General features: G+C 44.6%; 1 protein-coding gene across 1 annotated transcript in view; it reads left to right on the plus strand.

The window, feature by feature from the left end:
• Positions 1-8,653: 8,653 nt before the first annotated feature.
• The window catches only part of REEP1 (receptor accessory protein 1), a 46,610-nt gene continuing 42,450 nt past the window's right edge, over positions 8,654-12,813 (plus strand). The window contains exon 1 of the mRNA XM_010170827.2: positions 8,654-8,685. Within this exon, the coding sequence (XP_010169129.2) occupies positions 8,654-8,685 (32 nt within the window). The remainder of the gene's footprint in view (positions 8,686-12,813) is intronic.

The following is a 12,813-nucleotide window of genomic DNA, read 5'->3' on the forward strand; positions in this document are numbered from 1 at the left end:
TACACCCACACTGTATGCTGGTATGCTCCAAGCCAGAAACAGTGACGATACCCTGCCCAACCGAGCGAGTTAAAGGCACAACAGACGCAGACTGCATGTCAACACTGCCTGATGAATGTCCAACCAGGAGATTTACTCAGCTGAGCCTCTGAGAAACCAATGTGTAAAATGGGGATATGAGTGCGTAACTATCTCCCAAAGGCTGGGAGAGAACTAATTGAGGATGGTAATACTTACAGAGGGGCTGGTATTTCTGTGCCTGGGGTCACAGAATCACAGAATGTTGGGGATTGGAAGGGACCTCAAAAGATCATCCAGTCCAATCCCCCTGCCAGAGCAGGAACCTAAATGAGATCACACAGGAAGGCGTCCAGGCGGGTCTTGAATGTCTCCAGAGAAGGAGACTCCACAACCTCTCTGGGCAGCCTGTCCCAGGGCTCTGTCACCCTCACTGTAAAGAAGTTTTTTCTCAAGTTTAAGTGGAACCTCCTGTGTTCCAGCTCACACCCATTGCTCCTTGTCCTACCATTGGGCATCACTGAGAAGAGCCTGGCTCCAATAGTGTATAGGGTCCTGCTATGCACCCAGTTATAGTCCTGAAAAGCCTCTTAGAATTAGTAGGTCAGAGAAATTAAAGCTTCCTGAATCCTGAGGTGTGTCCTGTTACTAACACAGGTGAACCCTTTGAAAGTGCTGAATATAACTCTTCTTAGGATCAGTTTCATTGAATCTTTCTTCATTTAACCTGAAAATACAATTCTCCAACTACTAAAGGATGAATTTAGGCACTGTGATGGAGATTGTCATTTAAGGAAGCCCTTTAAATAGGTTTTAGCTCAATCAAGGCTTTGCTGGATGTTGCAGCCTCTGATCCTTTTAAAAATGATCATAGCATGACTATTAGCCCTGTGTATGGGTAATTTACTTTCTCCCCAAGCTTTCCAGCTCCAGCAAAAGAAAGGATGTGTCATTTTATCTCCAGATACGTACCGTGGGCTGTGGTGTTTGGCATAGAAGTAAATAAGCTGATAATGACCTCCCTACTAGTGGCTTTATGTAAGAATAAATCCTGCAACAGCATTACCATAAAACCATTACATTTTGCAGCGCCGCTGCGCAGTTCATGACACAAAGGCTTACGCTGTGAGTATGTGGCTGTGGAGATAAGGGACATCTAGCTGTTCTTCTAGCTCCCCAAGAATGGCCAAGCAAGAGCATCAAAGTGATAAGTTTAAATATTCATTTCATTTCCCTCACCCCTTTTTTTAAAGCTTTTATGGTAACGGCAACTCAGTCCACGGGAAGTCCCACAGTTAAGACAATGTGGTTCTGTTCTTCACATGCTTCCCCGAGCAGTCCAGTTGTGTTTTACACGTAGCTAGGTGAGGTTTGTGCTACTGCCACAGCTCACTTGGAGCAGGCTAAAATGAGTGTTTTCAGAGTCCTGCTGTAGTGTGACATCTATTATTGTCATACCGTGACCCCAGCTTAGCTCTCTGGGGAGGGCACCACTTGCAAAGGAAAGGGTGTGGTGTGGCTGGGCAAGAAGGTTCTCCAAGCAGCAAGGAAAAGTCTCTTCCTCATTCAGGGTGCAGGTCCTCAGCTCTTCTGCACCTCCTGACCATGGGAAGGGTGCAGTGCTGTTCTCCAGATCTTGATACAGGATTGGTTTAGTAAGAGGGTTAGCCAGCAGGCTGAGGAAAGTAATTGTTCCTCTCTGTTCATGTGAGACAGTGTCTGGCTGGAGTACTGTGTCCCATTTGGGTCTCTCTAGTATAAGGAGGGCAGCAGTAAAGTGCAGTGGGTCCAGTGTGGGGGGACTGGAGCACATGGTGCACTAGGAGAGGTGAGCAGGCTGAGTTTGTTCAGCTTGAATAAGAGATGGTGAAAGGAAGATCTTACTGCTGTCTTCAAAAATGTGATGGGTTGTTAAAGAGAAAATAGACCTGGGCTTTTTGTGGAGGTGCACAGCAAAAAGGTGAGAGGTGGTGGACACAAGCTGCAGCAAAGGAAATTCTGTATAGGTGTAAGGAAAAAATTCTTCAAAGTGAAGGTAAGCAAACACTGGGACAGGGATCTGGAGATGGAGAGACTGACAATTTGACCAAACAGTGCCTGGAGAAACCAGATGTAAACACAAAGTTGGTCCTGTTTTGGATTAAAGACTTGTAGAGGTCTCTTCCTACCTAAATGACTCTGTGATTCTAGTCTGAAGGACACATTTCTGTTTCTTATGTTGCACTTGCCATTCTTTCACTTGAACAGTTTCCAGTAGCACACTAAATTGTATCTGTCACATGAGTTTTGTTCTTTCTCTTCTCAGGTGGGAGAGTGTGGGGAAGAAAGGTGTTTACGATGGTTTGGTTTAGTGTTGATGAGCTTTTTTTGATATCTAAGCTGCTGTTGGTTCATATGGGAGAAAATGAGATGATGATTTACATCTGGCAGTGGATCAGTGCTGGGTGAGTCTAGTTCCTCTGGAGTCAACCCAGAAGGAAGTTCTCTTACTCTCCAATGAGCACTAGTGATGAGGCTCCTTGGCATGGAAGCCAAAGTGTTACCTGTCCTCCATGTTCTTCTGGAGAATATCAGGAGATTCAGTAGATAATTTACATCCTGACCATTGTGGACTAGCATGTGAAGGGGTAAGATGTGAAACAAAACTAAGCAGGATGCCACTGTGCTGTCATGTTGGTGTGCTCTCCATGAGTGAGCCCTACTCCACTGTCTGCTCCTGCATCTCATAATGACCCTCATACCCCTGTAGGTACTAACCACCCCTAGTCTGTAAGGTCTTCTGGAAAGCCTCTTCCATTAACTGATCGTGAATGGTGTCCCTGCTGATGGCAGGGGGGTTGGAACTGGATGATCTTGAAGGTCCCTTCCAACCTAAACCATTCTATGATTCTATGGTGTCACCCCCATGGGGCTGATGCTGTCCTGGGACAGCCCTAAGAGGTACCAGCTCAGGGTATTATTTAGGCTCCCTTACCTGCTGGTTTTTATCACTTATCCTAACACTGTGATTTAGGATTAACCACTAAATGGTCATTTTTCTTCTAATTTATTTTAATTAGAGACAAATGATTTTACTGGTAGTTGAAGCTGAATTCAGAGGTGTGGCTGGAAGCTCTGATTATCTGTTAGTGATCTGTGGCTTCAGTACAGAAGCTTGCTTCCTCCTGATTTCCTCTCCTTTATGTATAGGTTAGACTGGAGGCTGGTCTGTATCAGTTTAGCTCCACCTGGAGATCTCTTCCTTCTTGTTTATCTCAGTGGTACCATGCATTTCCTGAAGATGCTGTTATTAGCCATAGAAAATAGAGGGATTAAAAGGGATGGATGAAATGAGAAAAGACCCTGGAGGAAAGAACTCTATTAAATTCACACTAGAAATCCTTGGCAAGTGCTTATGAGAAAAGACTAGAAGTCTGTCTTTTTCAAGCTGTATGACAGCATCTCATTTTCCTGTCTTTCCTTTTTTAAAAAAAATATGCAGGTCCTAGTAAAAAAAAGCAGGTGCCCAGCCCCTCCCTGAGATGTTATAGAACCCAGAAGAAATACCAATGTGTGCCTGTGAGCCATAAAGAGAAATGTGGTTTGCACGGCCCGTGAACTCCCTGCAATGTTGCAGCTGTTATATATAGCGTGTGGCATTCTGATCCCCGCACTGACGAGAGCATTCAGATGGCCTGAATATTCTGAAATTACCTGTAGTATCATCTTGTCTTCGTTTTCTTACACTCTTGCTTGAAAATTGGGTACTGCTTACGTCTCTGATGTGAGCTTCTTGTATAATTTCAAATGGGTCTCACTGTCCTTATAATTTAAAATAGAGGTAAAACAATAATGAAATAGAAATAATCAGGAATCAATTGACTTTGATACTCAGGTCACTAATATGAATACTATTCTTTGAAATCCTTCTTTGAAATGTGTTGTCAAAATGAGATGTTTTAAAGGTGGAGTTGTTTTGTTTGTTTGTTTTTCACTGAACTAGGAGTTAAATACCAGCTCTGGAACATAGAGCTTACAACTGAGTTGGGTCCTACATGTTTTCCATGTGGCTTCTCTCTCCAAATGTTTCATCTTCCAGTTTTTCAGGTTAATGTTGTAGAGTCCTCAGAGGTGTTAAGGGAGATATCCTCAGAGATGTTAATGAGAAGATCAGTTACTGATGGAAGTGGTTATACTGTTAATTGTTAATTTACTAGCATATTTATAGAAATGTCCAGACAGTAGTAAGGTTTTCTCTGCAGGCTGTTTTGCACCAACCTGGCCATGACCATGTCTGATACCTATTCCTATACCAAACTGCTCTCCTTGGCTACTGGAGAGACCTAACCAGGGGTTCTGTCCTCCTTCAAGAGCTTGGGGAGATCTCTGAGACCGTGTGCTACTCGGAGCAGCCTTGGGCCTGCTCAGTTTGTGTCAGTGGATTGAACTGTTGGTAACCCAGGACTGGCAGTTATTCCATGGGAAGTCAACACTTTTAATGACTTTAGCTGAGTATTTAGGCCAAAGAGGTATTTTGGTTTGGTTTTTTAAAGTCTTATCAGTGAGCTAAAATATTCCTTGCACTTAGTTAAGCACTTCTAGCAACATGCAGTCCCTGGGAAGCTGAAGTAATGTTACTCTAAGGAGATCCCATTTTGCAATTCATATGGATGAGTGGTAGCTTAATTTAATTTTTTATTCCTGTTTTCTGCCCCATGAGTGCAACACTAGAAGTCTAAAACTGGTTTTCAGTGAGAAATAGACAAACAGGAGCTTTTGTGTTTCTCACCATCTCCTCAGCCAGTGGTAGCACTTATGGTTGGATGTTGAAAGATTTCTATGACCTGAACTGAGTTGTAGGATACACAGAGTGTAGGATTATGCTCAAAATTGGGATTCCTGTATGGGTTTATGCTTCCTAAAAGCTGGTTCACGTAGCATCGGTTAAAATAACTCCAAAACAATACTTGCAGCGTGATCTTTGTGGTTTTATATGATAATAATGCAGAGGTGCTTTGTTGATATGCAATCCAGTTTTTAATATCTTTTTTAGCCTAGAAATTAGTTTGGTTAGGTTATATGTCTTTTTCTGTTCCTTTTTGCATCATGAGCCTCCCATAAATCTGTAGGCTAACTCACAGTACAGATCTTAAACCATCTGTCATCTCTGGAATATAATGTCAGTGCTTCTAAAAAAGCCTTTTTCCACATAAACATTCCTCTCTCTAGAATCAGGAAAAGCAGCCTTTCCCATTTAAAATATACCATTTAATTTTCAAAGTGCTCTTTATTTGTCTTGGAAAAAGACAGGGCTTTCAAAGCAGGAACTATACGGTCAGTACTGGACAGGGAAAACATCAGGGGCACACAGATGCTAAGCCATGTCTTTTTGGAGCAGTGAAGCTGGGTGAAGATCTGACCCGGTCACATAGCAGAGAATGTTTTCTTCTCTAAAAGGCACAGATTTTATTCCCCTCAATATGACACTTTGATGAATTATTTCTTTTCCCCTGAAAGGGTCTGAATGAAGTGGTGAGCTGTGCCAGCGCTGGAAGAAAGCTCAGTGCTGTGGACTGCTTTCTGTGGTCCTGCTGAGCTGAAGGACGGAGAAGGGAGGAGCAGCAACAGGACAAATGCCTCCCATGAGTGAGGCCCACAAAACACTTATCTCTTGCAGGCAGCTGCTCGTGGCATGTGCCAGGCACAACGTTCCTATCGACCTGCAGCTTCTCACCCATGGGTTGGGGCCCCACACCAGCCCTACACACTCTCCATGCAGACCCTTCCTTTAAAGTGTTGCTTCGAGGGCCAACAGATTCCCCTTGTTCATCAGCAGCCTGTCTCCACAGGGCCAGGCAGCTCCACCGAAGGCAGCGTGAAGTAGAACAGACCAGCTTACTAAGCCATCTACCTGCAATAAATTTGTTTCCTAAAATAGCTGCAGAGCTGTGGGGTATTTTTGTAGCAGCCACACAGGCCTTTTCTGTTCTAAAGGAGTGCAAGGAAAACTTGGAAGCGTTAGCTTGTGTGTAAACTGATGCCAATTCTGCCTGCGTTTGAAGACCACCTGGAACAATAACCCTGGGAAGGGAGAAGTACCTGCTTAATCTCCGTTGGGCTTTAAATCAGATGCTCAAAGGTGTCAGTGTAAATATCAGCCCTGTGAGACCCTTCACTGCTGGTAGTTTTAGGAGGAACATCAGGTTTTAGTAGTCAGCAGGTGCATTGTCTTAATGATCCCAATATTTTAAAAAGTAGTATTGTTGTTTTAGAATTTCTGTCTTCTGCCTGTAATAAGAAGGAAAAGGAAATTGCGGTTGCCTTCTTTAGATGTGAAAGTCTGGATGTAGGATCTCAATGTGAGTAAACACAATAGTTGCATGGTAACTCCAGGCTGGCCAAGGCCACTCCTCCACCCATCCTCCTCAGCACGTCTCTTCACCTGTTTCTGCCTGGCTGTCTCCCAGTTCCCCTGTGAGGAATGCCCTGGCTGGGGAAAAAAAAACAACAAACCATGGTGTCAACTGGAGAGGAGTATGTGCTGCTTTGGGAGGATCAAAACTGCTTAAATTAGAAGCATCAAGGACAGCCCTTGCTCCTGCTATTTCTGATGGAAACACAATCGAGCGTGCCTTTATTTAAGAGTGGTGTAGACATAGTGCTGAGGGACATGGGTTAGTCGGGAACTTGTCAGTGTTGGGTTAATGATTGGACTCGATGATCTTAAAGGGCTTTTCCAGTCGAGGCGATTCTGTGATTCTGTGATTCTTTTACCCCACAGTTACACCAAGAGGAGCAATCAGGTTTCACCAGCCGTTAGGTTACATTGACCACCACAAAGTGTGCAGTTTGCTTCTGTAGTAGCCTGGCTGAGAAGTCAGAGGTGGATCTGGATTGAAGGCAAAGTGTCTTTGTGTTAGATCCCGAGTTCTCCTGGGCCTGGCCTCTATTTCCTCTGGGTGTGCGTGGTGCTTCAGAAGTGCTCATGTGGACAAGGTCTCAGCAGCTCAGAAGAGCTAAGCAGCTCACCCAGCGAGGAGATGGGGAAAAATGTTTCCTAAAGCAGAGGGACGTGCTGGGTGTCTGTTCCAGTGGAGTTTCACACCTTGTTAATACCTATGGAGATGGTGGAGGACTGGCCAAGTGACATGGGCAGAGCTGCATGTTTGTCCTCAGCAGCACTGAACCAACCCCACAGGGCTGTTTGATTCCAGTTGCAAATGGAGTTTAAAGTGAGCCTGTTCTGTCTCAGGGGTGTCGGGGCCCAGCACTTTCCTTGGGGGATCAACGTGTGCCTGTGGTATTCTTGGAGTGTATCAGGATGGCAGACTGCCACGGCCAGGTGTCCACATCTCCTGGGGCCCATGGTGGGGATGGCATCAGCTGTCACCCTGAGGGTGAACAGACAAGTTCCTGGCTGCCCTGGAGCCACCCTGCAGGACCTATTCTGCTGCAGAATGACCACAAAAAATCTGCAGGAGCCATCTCCCAGGGAAGACCAGCCTGGAGCCTCCTCCCCTGCAGCTGGTGCTTCCTCCACCCCAGTCCCTTCTTGGGTATCAGGCATTTGGCCTGTCAAGTGGCTCGCATTAACCCTTTCCCTGACCTTGTGCCACTGCTTATTTTCACATCACCAGCTGTTGGATTTAAACTGGGAACCTTTGGTGCAAAGTCAGTGCTGTTTATTTTTAATCTGTGGCACTGTGTGAACGTTAATTAGGGCTGATAATAAGGAATGCAAACTTATTGGCACCCTTCTGGGCGGTTTCAGCGAGGAGTGCTGGCCTGGTGACAGCTCAGCTGCTGCTCCGAGCACAAGAAGCTCTCACTAGCCAGTGAACATGTTGAGGAGAGAGGAAATATTTCAGTGATTCCTAAATGCGTCCATCTCTGTGTTTGAGTAGAAGTTTGCCATTTTGGCTGCTGTGTGATGATGATGATACAGAAACATTAGTTATTTATGGGCAAAATAAGGGCTGTTGTATTTGGGTTGTAGTAGTACAATGTTCTAAATGTCTGGGCAGCCCAAGCACTGCTGCTGGCTTGGTAACTAGATGGGCAACACCTGGATGGCTTGGGATGTGGACGGCACCGTGCTGGTGTGTTTGTAACAGCAGGTTACCACCTAGAAAATAACTGTGTTGTTAAAAATACTCAAGAGAATGGATACACAGGCATTTCTGGTAGTAACCTGAGTCCTGGCTAGTGCTTCTGAGAATCTCTGAGGGTCTTTCCATTTATTTCAGTGGCTGCAGTATGGAATGGGAGAGTTCATTTTACAGGTAAACGGCTGTAGGACCATGAGGAAGATAGCATCACCAAATCATCAGAGCTCAGGATGTCATGTGGGACCTTCCCACGTCCTGGTACCAGCTCTGATGCTGATCCCCAGGCCATAATCTTGGTGCTGTTAGGAACATTGTCACATCTGGGTTAGCCTGTGCTCTGTGATGGTCAGATCACTGCACCAGCAGATTTGGAGAAGGAATAGAAGGATGTGATAGCCAGGGCTGGCTGTGGCTGTGCTGGTAATTGGAGACAGAAGGAGGTTTGGTGATGGTGCAGCTGCTCCCCTGCAGTATGACAGAGATTGCTAAAGAAGAGCCAACAGTTCAGTTGCTTTAATATTCCCCTGATAATCAGGAAACCCCACAATATGGGAAGCTTTGTTTCTTCCTGGCTTGTGGAGTGGTAAACATGAGTGATGAAAACCAAAACCAACCCCCAAATCCTATGCAATGTAATTATATAAATAAATACAGTCAGTTCCACAGGTGAACTCATGTTGATAGAGATGGTTTTTCCCTTTCTTTTTGACTTTTTCCCCCTTGATCATAGAATCATAGACTGGTTTGGGTTGGAAGGGACCTTTAAAGATCATCTAGTTGATTCAGTTGAACATTGCCTTACGCTGCATCAGGATTAGGAACAAATCATAGAATCATAGAATGGTTTGGGTTGGAAGGGACCTTAAAGATCATCCAGTTCCAACCCCCCTGCCATCAACAGGGACACCTTCCACTTCCAAATAACCTTGGTAATTTGTCTTTGCAGAAGAAACAATCAGAGCATTTCCAGTTGCTCTTTTGGATCTCCCCTGATGTGCTTCCACACACTTTTGTTGCCCTTCTCCTTTCCCCTCCTGCCTCCGCCGTGTCCCTTTTGACAAATGCCCAAAGGAAGCTCACGTAGCAGTGCAGATTGGGGATTGCTGCTGCTACTGCTGCTGTGCCTAATAGGATTATAAGATTTTCAGCATTAATCCTTATCTTACTCTTTAGGAAGACTAACCTTTTACTTAGATTTTTGCCTCCTGTTGCACAATTAGTTGACTCTTCAGCGATTTCTGTACAGCCGCTGTTTTGTCCTTTTTCAAGGCGATTGTAATTGATGGAGACCTCCAGCACGGAGCGGTGTAAGAATTGTTAGACTGTTGTGGTTATTTGTTTAGTGCTGCAAGTGAACATTTCACAAGTCACTGATGAATGTCAGTACTTCTGTGCCTTTCCCTGTACCCTGTGGGTATGTGTTTGTTCTAGCCCAGACTGTAGGAACACATCTCTGTAGCTTTAAACGTAGCAGCTACTACGTCAAGCTCTGGGAGTCCCTGGTTTGCTGATCAGGATGTCTGCTTCTGCTTTTGCACAGAGGGTAAAAGAGCCAAGGCTTTCCAGGGTACAGAGCTCATTCAAAGGAGCTTCGAAAGATGGAAATGGGTGGGGAGTGGGTTGATTCTCTATTTGTAGCCTGGTTTCCTAAGGAAATGAGGCTTAAGCAGTCTGTTTTTCCACTGTTGTTAGCTTTTGGATCTGCAAAGTGATTGTAGCCAAAATAGATGGGTCAGAGAGGTCTCAAATATTAAGTTTCTACATTATTCATAAGAATTAGTTGCTGGGTAGGAGATTGTCTTGTAGCAGTGATCGCCAGGAGGTAAAAGCTGCAGTATTAATTCCATAGGTAGGTCGTTAATTTGGCTTGCCAGCTGGCAGGCACCAGTCGGGCAGTCAATGCGTGTAGCATGGAAGGAGTCAGAGCACGTGTGGGTCCCACATCAGCTGGCACTTGTGGGAGGGGAGTGAGTGCTGCAACTTTGGGGATGTGTGGAGAAAAAACTGAAAGTCCTGTGGTGTGCTTCAGAGATCAGGTAGAAGATTAGAGAAATGAGGAGGAGATGGGGAATAACATGGTTGGAATTTGAGTGGTTTGGGTTGCTGCCCCCCAGACTGTGGGCTGTCAGGATAACTGCCAGGGACAGCTTGTTTTAGAGGTGATGGGCTGATATGCAATGGGGAGGAGCAAGGAGCACAGGAGCTCCGGGGCTGTGGGAGAAGGAGCAGCAGAGTAAGAAACTCGTGGCACTACAGTCACTAAAGGAGAGAAGGTGGGATGGGATAAAAGACCAAACCAACAGTAGGTAGGAGCAGCAACATTTTTCAGGCACTGGAAGGCAAGGATAAGAATATTACTTCAGCTTGGTAGGCAAGGTGACCTCTGTGTGCGTGTGTGTGGAAGAGGCAGAGGGAAGAGGTTTAAACACTGGTGCATTCAGGTGGGGTAGAGATCAGTAAAGCACACAAGGGAGGCTGGAAAAGAGACTCAGACAAGGAATGACCTAGTGGCTTGGGCAGAGGGACAAAGAATCAGCCTTGGTTTTGTGTATAGTGTGCAAAAGGAGTGATTTGGCAACAGTCTGAGCATGGGGATGAAGGCAGGCAGGAATCAACAATAACTTTAATTACACAGGAAGCCTGGATGAGGGGGAAGAGACAAGTATTGTCTTCAGCAGGAGAGAGGAACTGAGGGAAGAGATAGAGGATTGACATGCATGTTTGAATTAAATCAATTATATTCAAGCCTGATCCAAAGCCCGGTGAAGACTGGAATATGCCCATATGCAGATATTTCTCTCCAAAACCCTGAATATGCTTTACAGAAATGCTTGAATATCTTTTATCTTCACTTTTTTTAGGGTGTACCCAGAGGTTAAGTGACTCCAAGCCACACAGTAAGCTACAGTAATGACAAAACTGGGATCCAACATTCCTTACAACAGTTTTTGGTCGGGTAAACCATAGCAGTAATAAATGTCCATATATGCACATGAGACGCTACAAGGCAAATCAGTGAAACTCTCAATCTCCAATTTAGGGAGAGCACATCACCTTATTAACTGTCCGTTGCTCTGCGTATGCAAAAGTATTGCACAGTTCCCTTTCCTCACAGGAATTTTTAAAAAATGCTTATTGTCTGCAACTAATTCTTTTCTAGTGATCCTGTAAACGGTTTGCTTCTTCAGGATCCAGTTAGTTTCTGTTACCAGCACAAACTGAGGAAACAAATATCAATCATTCAGTGATGGTTTGCAGGAAATAAAAGCGTGAGATAGCAGCCAGCCCGGGCCAAGAAGGAAGGACAGAAATGCGGTACTTTTTATAAGTAGAGCCAAAAATATTACTCATGTGCTTGGCTGTTAATTTCTGAATATTGTGGAGCTTGCTTTCTTTTGTGAGCTCAAACTTCTTTGGATTAGGTCCTGCTACCATTGAACTTAGACAGAATATTTGTTATTAGCTTCAGTGAGAACAGGATCAAGCTATTGTCTGTGTGTTCTTCCTTGCCTTCACCAGTGTTCCTGTTTTTTAAGATACTGCAAGGGATGAAAATGCATTTGGTTTCCCAGAATCTTTTCTGAACATTTGTATCTAATCCCTGTGTATAGCACAGCCCCTGTGGGGGAGAGGTTCAGAGCTGCCTGTTTCCAGCACAGCTTTTTGAAGCCAGTGTGAAGCCTCTGTAAAATACTGAATCTCCTCACTCAGTAGATGCTTTTCTGAAGTCTGCATTGTGCTTCAGCCTTTGCTAAGCTGTGCTATGGTAAGCATGATGAAGAGCAGGCACATTGTCTTCAGTCACTGCTTTGGAAATCAAGATGTGTGCTGGCTCACCCCGTTCTTCCGTAAATACCTTCTTCAGCTACGGGAAGTACGATGGTACGCCATATCCCAGAGTGTTAATTTTTAATGTCTTATGCATGTAATGGACTCAGCTGTAATTATGAGTCCCATGGCACACACCATCACTGCTGTCAGGAGAGAAAAGAAAACTGTGGGTCCATGTGGCTCCACAATTAGGGATTGAAAAATTGATCATTTCCACTCCCAAAAGCAGTGGAAACAGCTGTATGAATTTAAAGCAAAAGCTCCAGTGGAAAGAGGGGTAGTTGCAAGCCAATAAACATTCCCCTGCAATCTATTAAATCCAGACTTTGCAGCATCATCCTACTGCATTGAATAAAACCAACTGAAACCTGGGCAGGGCAAAGTGGGTTTGACAAGCCTCTGCTTATGTCCGGAATAATTGAAGTGAATAAGCGGCCAGGGCAGCGATGCAGAAAGGAGTTAGTATAAAAAATTCTCAACTTTTTTTCTCTGTAGTGCTATTTTTAACTTATGGATCCTTATTTCTTTCTTACATGAAATCTTGAAGCTGACAGCATCCTTTTCAGACTTGAGAATGAAGGGAAACTGAAAGGACAGTAGAGCTGGGATTTTTTAGGCCTGATCCTGTTGGCATATCTTGGTGGGCAGTTTCCTCCTGTTTGATGACCACAAACTGACTTTGCCAAACAGTGCAGGGCTCTTCCCTTTTGGAGGTTTCATGTAAGATAAGTCTCCAGCTTTCAGACCCTTGTGCCAGTAGAACTTGAATGCTGCTTTATCCTCTGCCAGCTTTTCAGAGTATTGGATAGAGTTGGAAGGGATTTTAGGTGAATGATTCTCATTTTGTCCTGCCTCTGAAAGTAATACTCCTATATTC

This window comes from Antrostomus carolinensis, unplaced genomic scaffold (assembly GCF_000700745.2).
Source record: "Antrostomus carolinensis isolate BGI_N321 unplaced genomic scaffold, ASM70074v2 scaffold14776, whole genome shotgun sequence".
In the NCBI taxonomy this organism is placed as follows: Eukaryota; Metazoa; Chordata; class Aves; order Caprimulgiformes; family Caprimulgidae; genus Antrostomus; species Antrostomus carolinensis.